General features: G+C 45.7%; 1 protein-coding gene across 9 annotated transcripts in view; it reads right to left on the bottom strand.

Moving 5' to 3' along the window:
- Positions 1-20,394, bottom strand: part of zswim8 (zinc finger, SWIM-type containing 8) — a 32,384-nt gene that overhangs the window by 6,600 nt on the left and 5,390 nt on the right. For 5 of the 9 annotated variants that reach the window (XM_070434914.1, XM_070434917.1, XM_070434918.1 and 2 more), the window contains 15 exons: positions 12,965-13,118; positions 11,862-11,956; positions 9,957-10,129; positions 6,441-6,548; positions 5,676-5,757; positions 5,161-5,281; positions 4,845-5,046; positions 4,602-4,777; positions 2,293-4,054; positions 1,992-2,100; positions 1,690-1,814; positions 1,256-1,571; positions 927-1,082; positions 509-731; positions 101-390 (listed from right to left, as the gene is read on the bottom strand). In XM_070434914.1, the coding sequence (XP_070291015.1) occupies positions 101-390; positions 509-731; positions 927-1,082; positions 1,256-1,571; positions 1,690-1,814; positions 1,992-2,100; positions 2,293-4,054; positions 4,602-4,777; positions 4,845-5,046; positions 5,161-5,281; positions 5,676-5,757; positions 6,441-6,548; positions 9,957-10,129; positions 11,862-11,956; positions 12,965-13,118 (4,092 nt within the window). Of the gene's footprint in view, positions 1-100; positions 391-508; positions 732-926; positions 1,083-1,255; positions 1,572-1,689; positions 1,815-1,991; positions 2,101-2,291; positions 4,055-4,601; positions 4,778-4,844; positions 5,047-5,160; positions 5,282-5,675; positions 5,758-6,440; positions 6,549-9,956; positions 10,130-11,861; positions 11,957-12,964; positions 13,119-20,394 lie in introns of all 9 variants that reach the window. The other 4 variants (XM_023970338.2, XM_070434920.1, XM_023970342.2 and 1 more) reach the window with 3 other exon arrangements.

The raw sequence follows: 20,394 nt of genomic DNA, 5'->3' as shown, positions 1-20,394 counted from the left end.
ATTATAGCTACTACTGTCTCATGGACTATGAAAGAAGAAACTTCGCTTTTGGGGTGAACTATCCCGATGAGAAAGGACAGAGAAAAACAAAGCCCCTCACCTGTGATCCAGGAGACGTGGGAGGAGTAGGTCCTGGAGAGCCAGTTAGGTGAGACAAAGTTGTGCAGGCCTAGGGCGTACAGGCCGATCTCAAAGGCACAGAGGTGCAAGTTGCGGTGGGGCCCCTGGTGGCCTCCACTGGCTGAGGGCTGGGTGAAGATGGAGGTGGAGCTGTTGCCCCCGGCCTTGATCAGCACGGTCTTGGCCAGCTCGAAGTAGAAGTGGGCCGCCGCCTCCGACGGTTGGTTGGGCACATGTGGTGCATGGCACTCGGGACGACGCCCTTTATACCTAAGAGGGGGGCGAGAAGAGGAATGTTCAATTAGCATATTTTTGTGAATACCTTAGTTGAGTTCTCCAATAATCAGATGGCATCAACACGTGTATAGAATATGTAGAAGTCACTCACCTGCTGGTGTCTGTGCTCTTTGCTCTAGCTCCGCCTCCGGCCCTGCGAGAGCCACTGGATGAGGAGGAGCCTAGCGAATCAGAAGAGGAGCTGCTGATGCTGTCACTGTCTTGGCCCCTCCCCCAGGAAGCTGCGGCCCAGCCCCCTCTGAGTGGGCGTCGACTAAGGGTGGGGGAGCTGTCTGAGGTGGTCTCAGGAGCACTGCTGTCGATACTCGCCATGCCTGGGACAACAAGGTAAAAACCCTTAAAACTCAAACTTCTATCTAGTCAGCCACGTGTCAATACTACCTCTAGATGGCCATTCGAGTCATACAATACACCCTGTTCAAATGCAGTGCACACTATACAGTATAGGCTGTTATTTGAGAGACAGCCAGTGTCTTAATCTGAGGTTGAGGTGGGGTTGTCATGGTTACCTGTGTGTTTCTTCTTCTGGCGGACAGGAGAGCCCCAGCAGCGCCCGCTGTATGCCCCCCGTCCTCCCAGCGCCAAGCGGCTCGGCACTGTGCCCTCTGGCTTGAATGGGACAGCCTCACTCGGCTGGTCACATGACGCAGGCTGGACGCCATCTGCTAAGACAATAAGTTATGTATCGAATAAGTTGTACATCTAAACAGTAGTAACAGAGTTGGATTAAAACAATTCCTTCCATTTTCAACAAATCTGTTTCGCATTGGTAGGGTAACACCTCATGTTCAGTGCATCACAGGTAAAGTATGTCATTACCACCCAGTCTGTGTCTCACCTTGCTCTCTGGCCTCACTGACACACTCTCCGGCTGTGGAGTTGTTCTGCACCCCACTGCCCGCCAGACCCGCCTGCTGTCCTGCCGCCCCCCCAGCAGCCACCGCTTGCAAGGAGGAGGAGGACCCGGCTGCAGCTGTGGTGTTGGGTGCATGTTTGGACACCCCTCCGGTGGCACCTCCGTGTCCGTGAGCAGTGTGGGTAGCGTGCTTGGACGGGCTCCTTTGACTGCTGGCAGCTGGCTTGCTGGAGTAGAAGGAGCTCAGGGTCTGGGGCTTGTGGGTCTGGCTCTCTCTGTCCAGCAGCTTGTCCAGGATCTGGAAGGTCAGAGAGAGAGGGTGAGTCATCCACAAGCCTTAAAATGCATTCAAAAAAATGCATTAATATGTTTGTTGGTAACTAGTTATTCTACTGGCCACAGTGCAGAAGGTCTACCTTTTTCAGCTTGCTCTGGTCATCCTTGTATGTGATCATGAGGGCCAGAGCCAAGTCTCCTTTCTCTCTCCTGGTCCCCTCACACAGCAGAGGATGCTCTGCCTCGCTCACTGTGGTCTTCATACCTACACCAGGGGGTTAGAAAGATGAAGACAGAAGCAAAAGAGTTCATATGTTTCTAAGCCAAACTAGTACCAGGACGTTTTCCTATTTAAGTATCACTAACCTCAACACGGAACCACTAAATGGCGCCTGCCTCTTTCTGAAGGTGTAAATGCAAAAAACCTTGTGGTTGATCTTACCCAGTGCTGCTACAGCCGCCTCAAAGCCCAGCTCCTCATCTCCAGGCATCTCGTTGTTCCGATTACGGCTAGGCGGACGGGAACCTGTGGGGGACACAACTGTACAAACAACATAGAGAGGGGGACGAGGTGAAATATAAATGACTGGAAGTCTCACTTGTGTGATGACTGCATGACGTGTAATTCAGATCAATTATCAAGTAAACGTTATATATCTGTGTATGTATTGTGTGAGCTCAAACAGAATCTCAATGTGGAAGGAAAAAACATGGCAAATTTAAAATATGTAGTGAGATTCACCTGGGGTACACAGCACATCAAATATGAAGCTGGCCAGCATGAGGGGCAGGACGGGCCTGTAGTCACAGAAGTTCCCGTCTCGGAGCTGCTCGGCCCTGTCCCGTATGGACGTCATCTCCACCAGGCCCAGAGGGATTTTCTTCAGCAGAGCCACCACCTCTGACTCCTGGTAGGCAAGCTTGACCTCCAGGGCCTTGGTGGAGGCTGGGGGCCTCTGCAGCTCCAGAGAGAACATACCCGTGCTGAAGGCCAGGTTGTGAAGCTCCAGCCTCTCGCTCAGCACCGTCAGCAGGAAGGAGGTCTTAACCAGCGTGTTGGTGGCCACCTGGGTCTGCCTGCTGGTGGACACCTTGCTCTTCTTGCCCTTGGTCTGGGGCTGCTCCACCTTCAGGTCTGGAGGGTTGGCCAGCAGGTCTCCAGCCAGCTCCACTGCCAGTCTGCAGGCATCGTTGCTGTAGCCGTGAGCGTGGAGGGCCTCTGCACACGCAAACAGCACCTCCATCTGGCCCTCCTGCTCCAGTGGCTTGATCCCAGCAAAGATGTCTGGTTCCTCCTCATTGTTGTTCTCCGACACTCTCTCTGCCCCCTCCTCATTAGCTGAATTCAGAAAGTAGGCCTGGTAGTCATCCTCTCCTACAGGGTCTCCTCCTGCCCCTGCTTCTGCTGCTCCCTCTGGGGCCTGATTGGGCAGGGCTACGGCTTCGGTGCCAGTTTCTCGGCGGGCACCACGCGGTGACTTGGCAGCAGCTGCAGTCACGGTAACAACCGAGGTGGAGGGCCGAGCGTCTCCAGCGATGGCCGCCTCCTCATTTCCATTCATCTCCGCCTCCACATTCACCACCTTCTCCACGGTAATGGCTGCTTCCACGATGACAGCAGCGTTCTCTTTGGTGGGGAAAGCGGGCTGGGGCTCAGTGGCAGGCAGGGTGGCAGCAAGGGTGACCCGTTTGCCCTCGAAGGCGCGCTCCTTGGGCGTGTTTCCGGCCCCTTTCCCTCCCCCACTGTATTTGTGTGGCTCTCTGAGTAGCGGGCTTGGTGAGGGCAGCATCTCAGGCGGCGGGGGCATGAAGTCAAAGGTGTTGCTGGCCTCAGCACCCAGCGCCAGACTGGAGCCATCATCCAGGCTCAGCTCGGCCATGTCAGGCTCGAGGGAGCTGTCCTCACTGCTGGTGCGCCGCTTGGCCGCTTGGTGTTTTCCCCCTACCACTCCTGATCCCCCAGAGGACGACTTGCCCCCCTGGGCTATCTTAGCCTTGCCCCCAGTGGACGAGGAGGAACCTGCGCCTTTGTACATCCCCTTACTACTGCCCTCCTCTAGAGAGAGAGACACACTGCCCCCTAGCCGCACTAGGACCCCTCCTCCGCCCCCGGCCGACAACCCCTTCCTCTTGCTCACGATGGTCTCTTTGGGCCTGACCGCCACTTCTTGTTGGGGACTTCTGCCCTTGTAGTCTCCCCCACCTCCCTCAGAACTGCCAGATCTCCCTCCTCCAGGTTCAGGGGGGTCTCCAGCCAGGCCAGCCTTGGCCCCTCTCTGCTGCTGCACTGCCCTGGCCCAGCAGAAGGAAGCGCTCTTCTTGTCTGCACTGCAGTAGGTGATGCCTGGCAGTGGGTAGGCCACCTCCCAGTTGAAGTAGCAGGACTCCACGGCTGGCTTGAAGCCCTGGAACAGTTTGTCCAGGGACTTGCGGTGTTGTCCTCGCTTCACGATCTCAATCACTTTCAGATGCCACTGCTTGAGCTGGGCAGCCAGCTCCAAACGCCTATGGGATGGTGTAAAAAGAAACGTAGACACACATTGTTATAGTCAGTCAAGGAAACAAGGGCCACAGAGCAGAGACGATAGTAACAAACAAGCACACACACAGACCATTATTCCGATAATTGCCACTAACTGAAAGACACACACACAAAGAGCTTTCTGCAAGGAACTGACACGGTTGTTCCTTATTTCGCTTTCTGTCATTGCGTCTCAAAGAGCTAATTTAACACAGTGTCGAGTGAGACCACATAGCACTCTAAAAGCAAAGCAGCAATCAGGTCACAGTGGATCAGGAGGATGCCCTGGTCTAATACACTCAATGTCCCAAACACTTACTGCTCTAACCAGATGAACTTAACAGAGCCTCAAAAGAGTGTATATCAACCCAACGCAGACAGATATAGACATGGGATGGGTTGTGAAAGTGAGAATTGAAGGTAAGAGAGACAGGAGGAGTGCTGTGTTGTCAGTATTAGACACTATTCTAGTTGATGTAGGAAACCAAGGCTAAGTAAGTGTTAGACAGGAAGAAAGGGAAGTGACCTCACCTATGAGGGCTCATGGTGGGGTCTAGGACAGCCAGCCTCCACAGAACGACCATCTCATCACACATGCTGGCGCAGGCGTGGGCTGCCACCTCCGACTGCCCGTTACTGCGCCCCGTGTGCCCGCTGGCACTGCTGTGGGATGCCGACGTACGCACGCTGTACCACCAGCCAATGATCTGAGGAGAGAACAGTCACCTCTGTCCTATCATGTGTGAATAAGTATGTATGTAACGTGTGGGTTACCTGTTCATAAGTGAGACACTGCTCAGTGAGGATCTCTAGTAGGGGTGCAGCATTGCTGTCTCTCCTCTTGAGCATCTCCCTGACGATGGACAGGAGGTTCCAGATCCCCTCGGGCTCCCGCCCCCTCAGCGGCCTCAGCAGACACGCCCACTCTGCCGCCGCCGGAGGCTCCGTAGATGACAGGTACATGGAGTTGACGTCACTGCACCGGGAGAGAGGGAGCACACACACAGGTTAGCAAGTAAACTTCCACACATTACCTGCGTCCTCTCCGTAATATACCTGTTACCTTTGACTATGCCAGTCTCTGTCTTACCTGAAGACAACAGGAGAGGGGCCACAGAACTTGTGCAGAGTCTTCTTGATGTTGTCACTGAGCGTAGACTCATCTAGATACCAGGTGCTCTGATCAGAGGCTGAGGGGCCAGCAGTGGGGTCTGTACACAGGAGACAGGGAGTAAACGCAAAGCCAGAGAAATGCAATACAACAAACATACAGGAAATGTCAAGATGCTGATTTAAGCTGATAAATTGGGAAACATGTCATGAGGGCCATCTGAACCACTTTATAGCATGCTCAAACCACACATATATACACATGAGCAAAACGCCCTCAGGCCTCTCTCTCTACCATTTGCACTATCTACAGTTGTGGGCGTGGGACGCAACCTCTATCTCATATTGGTGGCGGATGTGGTGAGTTACACCCCATACAATACACAGCACTTTGACTCATTATCATCGTCTCCGATCACATCATGAACCCTTGTGAGAGAAGTAGAGGCTGCCCCCTGCAGGAGGCAAACAGAAGTGCAGGCAGGCAGGGCGTACCGGGAGCCCCACACACTGTGTTGATGGCTGTGGACTGGGAGGACAGGAGCTCATCCAGGAGCCTCTGGGCTGTGGGCAAAATCTGGAGGAGAAAAATAACAGATCAGTTTTAATGAGTATGACAGAATCTGTTTCAGATCCATTAATGATAGGTTATGACAATCGGTTTCGCCATTGTTTCAGGGGTGGGGGGGCATAGCTTCTCATGGCTACTTGTTAAATCCTACGTTTTGAACACAAGGCTCTAATTACAGCTAAGAAATACAGTTGGCCTTAGAGCTGAGTAACATTACACTGACCAACACTGCACTATTGACTGTAATACATAAGGAGACAATGCAACTACTGTGTTCTTTATCCCAGTAGCACAAGGGGCAGACAAAGGGAGTATTGAGACTGGGCCTGTTACAGGCGGAGCATAGCTACCTCTACAGACCTAGCCACTGGGAGGTAGAACAACATTGTTCACACATTCAACTGAATGTATTTTTGCAACTATTGGTGATTTCAGTAGATAAACAACATTATCTAAATGTTTTTGAAGAGCCTAAAGGGATTGAGAAATGTGTCTAGGATTCTATGCACAATATATGGCTTTGCTAATACAACAATATTTATATTTACACATTTGAATGTAACTTTCAGTGGTTGAAACTTGCCTCCTAGTTATGATGACCCTCCACATTGAGATACCCAGCCAACCCATTATTCCTGAAGTGAAGCTAGCAGATAATCTAACCAGTTAGTGTGGTGCGACAGTCTTACCTGTTGGGGAAGCTCACTGATGAGGTACTGGGCAAACTTCTGCAGCTGGTCCCTCTGCAGCCGGGACAGGGACTCTGACACGGGGGCTCGCAAGCACACTGCAGACGCCTGGCAGACAAACAGAGGAGTGACAGGCATTAGTGTACATTTAGGATCTCACCTTGCTCGGTTTCCTGTTCACACAGTGAGTTTAAATGCAGAGAATTAAAATATAAACTGAAATGTAGGTGTGCAACAAACTTCAAGTTCGGGGGTCGTACAGCACAAGACACCACTACAACAGAAAGTGGTTATAATATACCTCACATTAAAATAAGACTAGAGAGACGGCAAAGAGAGAGAGAGGTGGTCTGCTACTACTGTGTGGTGAATGGGAGCGGAAACACTTGGGATTCCTGGCCCAGGATGGAGACATGAGAAAGGAACAGAGGGGATGATATAATGATGATGGGCCGAGTATGTTTTAATAGCCAGGGGAAATAGCACAAACAGCAAGATAGGGAGGGACAGCGGCATGCTTGTGCTCTAATAGCCTGCTAAAGAACATTTCATGGGGAGAAGCTATACGGACATGCCTGGTGCCTAAATGGATGAAGTGTGTCGCACAGCTGAGAGTCGAGTGTGGACACGAATCGATACGGTTCAGTAAATCGTTCTGATATGCCCTTCGTTTATGCTGGCTAGCTGGCAACAGCATGGTGCTAGATAAAACTTATGAGAGAAAGTGATGTGTATTTTGAAGGGCGAGGGAGAAATAACTTGTAGCATTGGTCACCATCTCCAATTTGTTCCATCCCACTTCATTTTATTTTGAGTAGGATAGCAGCCTACACGAGAAATAACATATTGGTAGTAACCATCTGAATGTCACAGAGATGCAGCCTATACTGCTCAATGGGGAGAGTTTGCGCTGCAAACCGGCAACGCGGGGCACAGTGTCCTTCGCTCCCGCTTGCCACAGTAAGGAGAGGGAAGTAGCTAGATAGTTTAGCCAATATAAGGCCAGGGTTTATTGTCGTGATTTTCACCTGAAAATGTACAACTACGGCATTAACGTCTAACGTTACATTCAAATAATAAAAAATAAACATAACAATTACTCCGATAAAAAGAGAATGATTCTAAACACTCCCAAGTCCGTTTCAACGTTTCAAATTCTCACCGAAGTTTCTAGCCACAAAAATAAACTAGCTAGCTTGCTGGAAAGGGCTCATCGGGATGACTGGCTAAACTGAACTCGACTCTTGCTTGGCAGACAAACGTCATCCATTTGGGCACCAGACGTATAGCCTCTCCCCATTCCAAACTCATTAATAGGATTATATCATCAGCAGCAGATATGCCCATTGCCAACACACTCCCCCTAACCCCCAACTTTTCGATGAGGATCTTCTGCTGATCTCTGACCAAAACATTTCAGAATAAAATGCTTTGAGATCAGAGGTTATAACAGATGGATCAGTTCTTTAGGGGTGTTAATGTACATTGCTTCACACACTTAACAGTCAAGAGTTCTGTGCTGCGTGTGTGTGTGTGTGTGTGTGCTTGGTATTTATCGCATTGTTCTTCTGGAGTGGTTTCATAATGTGCAACTAATTGAGCACACTCAAGTTGAACTGTGTGCGTGCGTATGTGTGTGTGCATGTATGTGTGACCAAGCGCCCTAGAGAGGAACAGGGAAGACGCAGAACTGTGGGTTCAGTCTGTGGATGTATGTTTGAGAAGATACACATTTAGACAACTTCTTGTTGAAAGCACAGTGCCTATATTCTGACACACCGTGTGAACATGCTCTCAGGAGACACAGAATTTCAGGAAATAAAAAAACTGGTTATTAATAATGTATTATTTCAAAGCTACCTACACCCTACGGTTCCCCATTTGAACACAACCCCCCAAAAAACTGCACTAGTGGGTCTGTATTTCTCACAATACCTGTAGCAGCATTCATTTGAAGACCTCTCATGATTTGATGTCCAACCCATGAGAGGGACGTGGCAACTGTTGCATTCCCCGCTGAGTATTTGGAGTGATTAAATCTGTTTTGACTACTGCATCGCTCTTTTGTCATGGCAAAACGTCACCTCTTATGGCAAGTAAGTGGACTGAATAAATGGAAAGGTCTAAGCATAACATAGCCCCCATGGCTTTGCGAGAATGGCGTCACCTAGGGCGACAGGTTTTCAATATCCACTTTCACAAAGAGGGTGAAAAGGCCGGCCTCCCATCTGGGCCTGAGAGATGTTAATTACTTTACAGCTAATCCACCCATTCAATACAATAATGGTTAATGAGGGTGCATGTGTGCCTGATAAAAGGTCACAAGAAAGCTATGGAGGTGTGTGTGCATGCCACAGCCGCAGAACAGGTGACAGCCGGAAGTGGGAGAAGACCTACACAGCAGGGAGTGCGGGTATGGCTATGGGAGACTAGGCTCTCTCCTGGACTGATAATTACAGAGAAAGATATAGAAAGAGACAGATCGGGTTGTTCCCCAGTGGAAAACAAATATGAGGATTTGCAGAGTTTAAGATCAATGTGATTTTCTGATTCTGATCTTATGGCATAATCCACTTTTAGTGCCATGGGATCATATGATCTCAGAACATCTGAACATAACGTCAATGGGTGAACTGAGCCCACACACTCGTTCATGCCAACACACAAACTCAGACCTTGCAAGACCCACCTACACTGTGATATCAGTAGAGAACAGACAGTCCTCCACCCAAAGACATCAGAGCCTCCCACACATATACACTCATAGTGCCTCAGCACTCTCTTACACCCTATGAGTCACAGATAGACAATTCTGTACATATATACAGCAAATCTGTAGGCTATTTGAATACATACAATGTATTCGAACAGTAATGTGTTATATAGACGGTAGGGGTGTTTACCAACAAAACCGATATATGTGCAACCACGACTTAAAAACAGACACGGTTAGCTTACAATCAAAGGATTATTACATTATTATTATTACTACACGTAAGTAAGCTATATTTCATCTGCAAATGTTTTGGAAAAAACAAATACATTTGCCCAAGAAGCACTTGTTGGTTGTACAAATACATTGTTACAGTTGTTGGTTAGCTGACTAGCTAACCCTAGCCATATTAGCATAGGACGTGACAAGCATCAAAACACCTCAAAGCAAGACATGGTATTAAGAACAAATACAACCAGCTGAAACAAGTCATCTACAATTCGCCAAACAACAGCTTCTAGTCATTGTTGCTAGCAATCTATGACAACAACACAGAGCCTTTGAACTCGGAGTTGCACACAAATTATTGTTGTGACGTTGTCAACCCATCTATAGGCTTATGGCTTGTGTCTGTGCCAGGTTTGGAGTAAAAGATCCTAAATTGAAATGGAATTGACCGTTATCACAGTACTACACTAACTCACACACATGTATACTGTACTATAATTGCAGCACAAAGGTGTATAGGTGTATTCATGTGGTAAGGCGGTGTGATTCATGTTGTGTCTGTACTCTAAACTCACGTTGTGGATCCTGAAGAGGCAGAGGGCCACCACATGGGCGCACCACTTGGCCCCGGCTCCACAGGTGCAACTGCAGGAAGTGATGCGGCAGCGGTCGAACATGACAGCCACATTGTACGCCCCTTTTGATTGGCCAGCCTGGGGCGACACCACGGTGGCACTGAGGTGGAAACCTTTGAGAGAGAGAGAGAGAGAGAGAGAGGGAGCGAGAGAAAGAAATAGAGGGGATAATATCTGCTCTGTAACGTCCATCTATTTGTCTGTGTCGGACAATGAGACTGGAGCAATGGAATGAGAAATACAGTGTTATTATGATAAAGCGGGGGTGATGGCCGACACTGTGCAGCAGCAGTGCTGTAATGCGTCCTGAGCCTGGGCTGCCAGACAGGAAATGAAAGGCAGTTATTTCCATGCACATGGAAAGACTAGGAGATAGGAGGAAAAAGAGGGAGAGGGGGAGGTTGCCCAAAAGCTTCTACCCAATGGACAGCAGCCAGCATTCTCCTGGTGAGCCCGAGCCAGCACAGAGCAGGAGGGGAGGGTAGGAGAGGTGGGGGAGTAGAGGAACGACTCAGAGTAATTGTTCCAGATTCAACATATCAGGACCCCTTCAGTCAGCCAAGCTCTGTTCCTGCTCCAGTTTCTCTGCTCCTACCTGGCAGTCTCCAACTCCTCCTCCACCTCTAACCTACTTCCTTTCCCCTCCTACTTCCACTGGGAGACAGGGTTTCCATTACCTCACAATGAACTCTAATGTGTTTAACCTAATACAGCACTGACATACCCTGGGCTCGCAGGAAAACAATGGAGGCGCACTCTGCAGATGAAGATAAAGCGCTTGCTTTCAAAATGGTTGTAAACATTTGAATCAGAACCCTTGGTTCATTATGAAAGTATTTGAAAAAGCTAATATATGCCCCTCCAAGGTTTAATACAGTGGGAAAGGTTACATCTCTAGATATCTGCTTTCAGCTACCCAGAATTGTCTTTAACATAACTTACAAGCATTAATCACCAAGCCACTATCGAGCAGTGCAAAAAGGGGCATTTCACTGCAATACTTTCTGATCCTAGCTGGCATCTCAGTGATGTTGAGTGTAATAGATGAGTAACCCAATCATTATGTAGAATGCTCAGTGGATTTCAGGCAGGCTGCTTGGCCTGTAGTTAATCCTAGGTGCTGTGCCCATTGAAGTGGTCCATGTAATAGCAGGTCTATGCACTATATTTCACCCCTGTGGCTTCATTCATTGACCTAGGAAATGTCTTAAATGGCACAGTACAACAGCAACATTCCTACACGATTACGCTACATCAAGTTCTCTTTCTAGTAATGAACTGAGGGTTGGCAAACTCAATGGCCACATACCCTGACCGGGAAAAACCTCTGGGTCCTAGTGGTAGCCTATCACCACCAGAGTAGTGCGCAGAGGTTGTCGTGTCACAGGGTCAGGAAAACTCTAAGCCCTAGTGATGAGCGGTGAGAGTGGCGTGGCGCGGACTGAGCTCTATCTGTTAGAGCTGGTGAGTGAGGCTCCGTTAGGACCATTTAGGGCCATTAAAGCACATGTAATCCTCACACATCCTGCCTGCCTCCCTGGCCGGCTGCTCTAATCCAGTCATCTGGGATGAGCAGAGAAATGCAGAGACTCCACCCGGATTCCAACACAACTGAGGTGAAAACAGCATCTGACCTGGGATAAATGTTCAACTAGATAAATGCATAACTAGTTTTTGAAGCCCAAAGCACAGAGTGAGTGTGGGGCTGTGGAACAAGCCTAGCCAATATGTGACCAGAACAACTTTATGGAGGTTTGTTGGAGGTTTGGGAGAGTTCAGCCTTCCGTGCTGCTGTTGTCTTAGAGCTGTGGTGGAATTAGGTGATTGACACTGCTCATTGCTCACCTATCTGCAGAGGGTCTTTGACAGCCCTCATCCTGTACAGCTGCTCCCCTCGCTGGAACTCATCAGGGCTGCCGTTAGCCAGACACGAGTACAGCCTGCATAGGGAGAACCGCAGAGAGAGGGGATGAGATCAGAGAAAAATTAAGATACATTAACTTCTCCAAATACTATGTCCCCTCTGAAGTTGTGCTAGCTATTTGTATAATGCGTGAGTGGTCCCCAGTATTTGGCATTAGTGAATGTTCTGAGTGATTTCATAAATGTAAATGAGTGGGTGTGTGATAAGCTGAAATGGAATGGGATTCCAAAACAGAGAGAGTACGATGTACAATAAGCCTCATGCCATTTCATTTCCTTGTCATCCTTTAAAGGCCCAGTGTAGTCCAAAATGTTATTTTATGTTTTATACATATTTCCACACTATGAGGTTGGAATAATATCTGTGAAAAATAAGATAATGCCCTTTTAGTGTAAGAGCTGTTTGAAAAAACTGACTGAAATGTTTTGGTGGGATAGTTTTGGCCTTCCATGTTGTCATCACCATGCGGTAAATTAGTTAGACAAATAAGAAAGAGTTCCAAACCTCTGCCAATAACAACTTATTTTCACTTTTCCCCTCATTTAGACTACTCCCAGACAGTCCTAGCATAATTCTTACTTGAGAATTGCCCTGTGCTAAAAAGCTTTTCCTTGTTGACAATTTTAATTGAAAATCACAGTAGGTACTTAATTGTTACCCAGAAATAATTTGATATTGAGATAAAAACAGTTGCATTGGACCTTTAACAACAATCCCACAAAGATCAGTGTGTCTCCAGATATCTCTGAACATATTATGGAAATCCGAGACGATCTCAGATAGACTTCAGAGCGCGTGCACAGTTTGGTTTTAATATCCTTGTGGGTAACAGAAGTCCTCACAAGGATAGTAAAACAAGTCAAATGGGACATTTCGCCAGTCCCCACAAGGAAAAATGCTATTTTAGACTTTAGGGTTACAATTGGGTTAGGTTTAGGAAATAGGGGTTAAGGAAAATAGGAATAAATGTTATGGTCCCCACAAGGATAGGAAAACAAACACGTGCGTGTGTATCCAGCCTCACCGGATGTCCTCCTCGTTCTCTGGGAAGCTCCAGTAGGCGATGCGGAGCTGCAGCTGCTCGGGGACAGGAGGGTAGACCTTCTCCACCACCTCAAACGGGATGTGGAATGCCACCTGCTTGGCTGATAGCTCCACCAGAGGGATGACCTGACCATCTAACAGACACACAGAGAGAGAGAACCAAACATTGAGTGAGTGAGTGAAAGTGTGTTGGAGGGAATATGTGTTAAAATGCATGTAAGACAGAATAAAACAGAATAGAAATATACTGTGTGTCCCTATGTTACAATGGTAATTCCTTTTGTGCTCTGCTCCGAAGGGTTCACCCAAACACACTACACAGATGGAAGAAGGAGAATAAGCAAAAGGGTGCTGGTGTGTGTGTGTAACAGTTAGGGATCCACTATTAACGTGAAATTTGGATAGCCACGCTAGCTTCACCCTCATGTGGAGGCATCAACAGTCAATCCAGTAGCGGCTGGAAGCTATAGTGAGCTTCGATTGGTCAAGCGCAGCTGCGATATCGCAATGTATTTGCATAAAGTTCAGCTTTCCACAACTTAGGTCCTGCCCTGTTAACGCTCCCTCGCCATGCTTGCATCGCCCAACCACCCACATCGCTTCCATTCATCGAAAATGAACGGGGCTCTGTTGTTTCCTCGCCCTAACATGCTCCATGGTTCTCGGCCGTTAGTGTGTTGTGTATAAGACAGAAAGAAAGAGACACTAGAGAAACTGGGGAGTGTGTATGCTTTGTAAAGTGTAGAGTTTGCGATCCACCGAATTCGTATTGAGGACAATGAGGGCTGCCAAGAAAAATATGGGTCTCTAACTTTACAAACACAGACCTGTTTCCAGGCTCACTTGTCCTGCCATCAACAACATGAGGAAAGAAAGCAGTCTGAATAATGTCAACAACTGTGATGGCTGTGGTTCACATGGTCAGAAGCCATGGTCAACCTATCAAGGATGGGGAGGGTTGTAGTTAACTATTTTGACCGGTTGACAAAAACATTGCCTTGGTGCAAGTCTCCACACTCAACTGATGGGCCTGACCAGGAAAAACCGTCAGCCTTAGTTGGGAGGAAAAACTCTGGGGTCCCCTGTTACAAGTCATGTCACGTGGTCAGGAAAACCTACTGGACCTACTTAGGACTTTAAAGCTCCCTTGGTCTCCGTCGTCAGAGAGCAGGACAGCTGCCAAACCTGCAGCCCGTTCAGGAGCCTATCCTGTCTAGCCTGATGGCTCACACTAAATGATTCCGCTGCTATCGTTCACTACATACTTTAGGTCTGAGACTGCAATCATTGAAGTTGTTTGTGGAGACGAGGGGCACTGTACATCAGCGATTGGATCGTCTCTAACCAATCAGAGTATCAAAGCCAATGATACATTTTTAAACCACCGCTTTACCCACGTATCTTAGCATTGGCCCAACCCATCGGTTTCTGGACCAATCAGACGGCCCCAAATGTGTTCACATTCGGTGAACGTTCAGGGAGGTACTCAGATCCAGACACATTGTGGAGAAGAAACTTACATCCATGGGCGTGGCGTAGCGTTTGGCCCGAAGCAAGGAGTCTGGGTAGCCAGGCAATGTTCTGTCAGCCAAGGAAGAGTCTAGGTTTCCTGAGGGGTCATGAACCCACACCACCCCTTCTCCAGATACAGCATGCTTCAACAGCTACAACAACAACAAGACCCTAAAAATAAAACGCACTAGAAAAATATACAGTACCAGTCAAAAGTTTGGACACGCCTACTCATTCAAGGGTTTTTCTTTTTTTTTTACTATGTTCTACATTGTATAATAATAGTGAAGACATCAAAACTATGAAATAACACATATGGAATCATGAAGTAACCAAACAAAAGTGTTAAACAAATTTGAGATTCTTCAAAAGTAGCCACCCTTTGCACACTCTTGGCATTCTCTCAACCAGCTTCATGAGGTAGTCACCTGGAATGCATTTCAATTAACAGGTGTGCCCTGTTAAAAGTGAATGTGGAATTTCTTTCCTTCTTAATACGTTTGAGCCAATCAGTTGTATTGTGACAAGGTAAGAGTGGTATACAGAAGATGGTATTTTACCAAATAGGGCTAAGTCCATATTATGGCAAGAACAGCTCAAAAGAGCAAAGAGAAATGACAGTCCTTCATTACTTTAAAACATGAATGTCAGTCAATCCGGAAAATTGAGAAATTTGAACGTTTCAAGTGCAGTCGGAAAACCATCAAGCGCTACGAGGACCGCCACAGGAAAGGAAGACCCAGAGTTACCTCTGCTGCAGAGGATAAGTTCATTAGAGTTAACTGCACCTCAGATTGCAGCCCAAATAAATGCTTCACAGAGTTCAAGTAATAGACATCTCAACATCAACTGTTCAGAAGAGACTATGTGAATCAGGCCTACATGGTCAAATTGCTGCAAAGAAACCACTACTAAAAGGACATCAATAAGAAGCTACTTGCTTGGGCAAAGAAACATGAGCAATGGACATTAGACCGGTGGAAATCTGTCATTTGGTCTGATAAGTCCAAATTTTAGATTTTTGGTTCCAACCGCTGTGTCTTTGTGAGACTCAGAGTAGGTGAACGGATGATCTCCGCATGTGTGGTTCCTATCGTTAAGCATGGTGGTGGTGGTGGTGTGGGGATGCTTTGCTGGTGACACTGTCAGTGATTTATTTAGAATTCAAGGCACACTTAACTAGCATGGCCACCACAGCATTCTGCCGCGATGCGCCATCCCATCTGGTTTGCGCTTAGTGGGAATAGAATTTGTTTTCAACAGGACAATGACCCAAAGTACACCTCCAGGCTGTGTAAGGGCTATTTCAGCAAGAAGGACAGTGATTGATTGATTGCTTTCATACTCTTGCTTGTGCCTCTCATTTTTACCCGTTAACATTACAACTATGGAAATGTTTGTAATGACCTGTCAAAAACACCCCGGAACTTGGCTTTATTCCATTATAGCAATGGAATACATCGTCTTTCCACTGAATGGACAAGAACACTAAAGCTTCATCTGCAACTTAACGCAGTAGGTGTCTCAACACTTACAGTTGAAGTCGAAAGTTTACATACACCTTAGCCAAATACATTTAAACTCAGTTTTTCACAATTCCTGACATTTAATCCTAGTAAAAATTCCCTGTTTTAGGTCAGTTAGGATCACGACTTTATTTTAAGAAGGTGAAATGTCAGAATAATAGTAGAGAGAATGATTTTTTTCAGCTTTTCACATTCCCAGTGGGTCAGAAGTTTACATATACTAATTTAGTGTTTGGTAGTATTGACATTGAATTGTTTAACTTGGGTCAAACGTTTCAGATAGCCTTCCACAAGCTTCCCACAATAAGTTGGGTGAGTTTTGGCCCATTTCTCCTGACAGAGCTGGTGTAACTGAGTCAGGTTTGTAGGCCTCCTTGCTCACACACGCTTTTTCAGTTCTGTCCACACATCTTCTATGGGATTGAGGTCAGGGCTTTGTGATGGCCACTCCAATACCTTGACTTTGTTGTCCTTAAGCCATTTTGCCGCAACTTTGGAAGTATGCTTGGGGTCATTGTCCATTTGGAAGAACAATCTGGCCTTAAAAAGGCCATGTAATCTCCACCCGGCACAGCCAGAAGAGGACTGGCCACCCCTCAGAGCCTGGTTTCTTCCTAGGTTCCTGCCTTCCTAGGGAGTTTTTCCTAGCCACCCTGCTTCTAACATCTGCATTGCTTGCTGTTTGGAGTTTTAGACTGACTTTCTGTATAGCACTTTGTGACATCTGTAGATGTAAAAAGGGCATTATAAATACATTTGATTGATAGGTGAAAGAGCCAACCGTGTTGACTTTTAATCCGAGGGTATCCTGCTTTTGGCACACTTATTGAATTATGCAAGAGAACGTGACAACTGTAATTAATGAGGCAGTATAGACAGCGCAGGTAGGTTAGACAGAGCAAGTGTTTCGTGGTTGCAGCCCTATTCCACCCATTTATGTTAATTCTTTATATATGCAAATACACCCATTGTATTTACGCAAAATCGACCCACATAAAAACAATTAATTTTAACCCAAAACGTCACAAAAATACCCGATACTAGGGTTGGGCAGCATCCAGATTTTCATGTCTCGGATGTAACCAAGAAGCTTGATCTTGACATCTAGCAAGTTAGCAAACCAAATGCATAGCTTGGAGCCCCGAGCTAGAAATAATTTATGACACATCTTAGGTTTCTTATAGTTATACTTAGTTATACGCAGTGGCGTAGCACGCACCCCCGCTGCCCACAGGGGTGCTTGCGGTATTGAATATCATAGCGTCGGTATTTCGAAATACCCCGGTATATCGCCCAAGCCTACCTGATACAATAATAAAATGTATATATGAATTCCCAACACAACGCCTGAACTCCATTGATTACTTGTCCTTGCCAGTAAAATGTTTTATATGCTGTAATTCAGTTAATTTCTGTCAAATTATAAAAATAAAAAGTTTGGAGAATCTTCATCCATTGTCCAACTGTTGCATTTATTTGAATTTTTAAAACCTTAACAATTTCGATGACCGTTGCAAGAATAGTAATAGTGTAGGCTTAGTCCAAGAATAAAAATGTATTGTTACATCTGACAAATACATTTCAGATTTTGTTGTTGTTGAAAGAACGGAATTCGTGAGGCTAGGTATGCACTCTACACAATATAACAAAACAAGTTTTGGCAGGATATGACTCCTCTTTGTCAGGATGATGCAGAACATTTTTTATTGTTCTTCAAACAATTGAAGAAAACATTAGTGATGACCCTCTTCAGATTAGAAAATAAGCTGAGGCCCAGCACACCACCACTACACACCCAAGACAAAGCCCTGGCCCTCAGCTGACACTCCGTCCTCGTTTCCTCTCCTAACATAGCAGTGTATGGGGGCTACACCTTGGTTTTCATGGAGATGGGCATGTAGGACCAAAGGGCTCAATAGTAGGTATCAGACTTGGGTACTGCCTGAAACAGCCCTTAGCAGTGGTATTTTGGCCATATACCACAAACCCCTGAGGTACCTTATTGCCATTATAAACTGGTTACCAACATAAATAGAACAGTACACAAGTAGTTGACTCATACCGTGGTATGTTGTCTGATATACAGTGCCTTCAGAAAGTATTCCTTCCCCTGGACTTTTACCACATTTTGTTGTGTTACAGCCTGAATTCAAAATGGATTAACTATATTTTCTCTCCCCCATCCACGCACGCACACACACAATACCCCATTACAAAAAAAAACATATTTCAAATGAAATACAGATAAAATTTTATTTACACAAGAATTCACACCCTTGAGTCAATACATGTTAGAATAACCTTTGGCAGCAATTACAGCTGTGAGTATTTCTAGGTAAGTGTCTAAAAGCTTTGCACACCTGGATTGTACAATATTTGGCCATTATTTTTTTCAAAAATTCTTCAAGCTCTGTCAAATTGGTTGTTGATCATTGCTAGACAACCATTTATAGATTATCAAGCCGATTTAAGTCAAGTAAAAACTGAAACTTGGCCACTCAAACATTCACTGTCTTCTTGGTAAGCAACTCCAATGTAGCTTTGGCCTTGTGTTTTTGGTTATTTTCCTGCTAAAAGTTGAATTCACCTTTCAGTGTCTGGTGGTAAGCAGACTGAACCGGGGTTTCCTCTAGAATTTTGCCTGTGTTTAGCACAACTTTCTTTTTTAATCCTAAAAATTCCCCAGTCATTAAAGATTACAAGCATACATATAACATGATGTAACCACCACCATGCTTGAAAATAAGGACCTTACAGATAATTGTATGTGTGGGGTACAGAGATAAGGTAGTCATTCAAAAATCATGGTACACTATTATTGCACACAGAGTGAGGCCATGCAAGTACTTATGTGACTTGTTAAGCACATTTTTACTCCTGAATGTATTTAGGTTTGCCATAACAAAGGGTTTGAATACTTATTGACTCAAGACATTTCAGCTTTTCATTTTTTATTAATTTGTATACATTTATTTTATTTGTTTCTCACTTTGTCACTGGCCTACACACAATACCACAATGTCAAAAAAAAACTATATTTAATAAATTTTAAATGTAGGCTGTAACAACAAAATGTGGAAAAAGTCAAGGGGTGTGAATACTTTCTGAAGGCACTGAACACAAGGCTGGAATGCAGTTTCAGCTAATCCGCATCCAGGACCCAAACTGACAGGTTTTTATTACTATTTAGGGCATTTCAGTGATATTTGACTCCAAATATTGATTTGTAAAAACAAAAACAATTCGTTACTGTACCTAGCGCTAGTCGGGCACAAATAGTGAGCCAACATGTTTTCAGTACTTTTATTTCCCCGACTGATAAAAACTTTTTTTCCTCACGCTCTCTCGTCTCTGCAGCAGACATAGTGAGCAATATGTTTGGAACATCAAATCGCAATAAAATCATAGTAACGAACCGCAATACATATCGTATCGGCACCTAAGTATCATGATAATATCGTATCGTGAGGTCCCTGGCAATTCCCAGCCATAGTATTTCAATTACTTTCAAAGACATTTGGAAGTAAGTATTTAAATATTTTTTATTTGAAAAGAAAAGTCGTTGAATATTGGAATAAATTTGGAAATACACTTGGAAAGTATTTGAAAATACGAAGACGCAAATACACTCCCATGCATTTAACCCAATTATTTTAAAATAGTATTTGAAATAAGATTTTGAAAATCCTTTCAAATAGTAGGCTATTTACTGGAAATTATTTTGAAAACACTTTAAAATACTTCCAATAGAAATAGTTGAGTCGGGTTTGGGACACATTATTTGAAAATACTCAAATACACAGAAAATAAGTAGTGTATTTCAATAACAAATACACATGTATTTGAACCCAGGTCTGGTAGGTATTGTATTGCCACCACAGCTATACCATCCACACTGCCATCTTCTCACCTCATGAAATCACCCACCACAAGAGCAGTGTTAGCAACTGTTTTAGTTTGAGTTATAGGAACCTATAACATAAAAACTAAACAGAAATCATATTGCTCTACAATAAATATTTATCCAGGCTAGTTGAATTGAGTTACTGGTGTTATTGTGTTACAAATACTGGGAAAATAAAGGTATGTTTCTATTGGCTTGAGCCCAAGGCAGTTGTGTGAATTCTATGGCATTAGATGCTAGGCTTGAGCTTTTCATGCTCGACAAACAGGGAAAACCCCATGGAGGGAGCAGACCCAGGTGATTTACATCTCTCTATTAACACTTGCTCCCCAGTCCCCACCTGTCCCTTGGAGGCTACAAATAGGAAGGATAGAGGGAGAGAGGGATAGAGAGAAAGAGTAGGAGGATGGCAGTAACAGCAGCGAGTGGGCAATAAGAGGGTTCAGCCACTGCCAGTTACACAGTGAC

This window comes from Salvelinus sp. IW2-2015, linkage group LG25 (genome assembly GCF_002910315.2).
Source record: "Salvelinus sp. IW2-2015 linkage group LG25, ASM291031v2, whole genome shotgun sequence".
Classification (NCBI taxonomy): domain Eukaryota; kingdom Metazoa; phylum Chordata; class Actinopteri; order Salmoniformes; family Salmonidae; genus Salvelinus; species Salvelinus sp. IW2-2015.
Note: the sequence above shows the minus strand (reverse complement) of the source record. Positions and strands in the feature narration are given on the sequence as shown.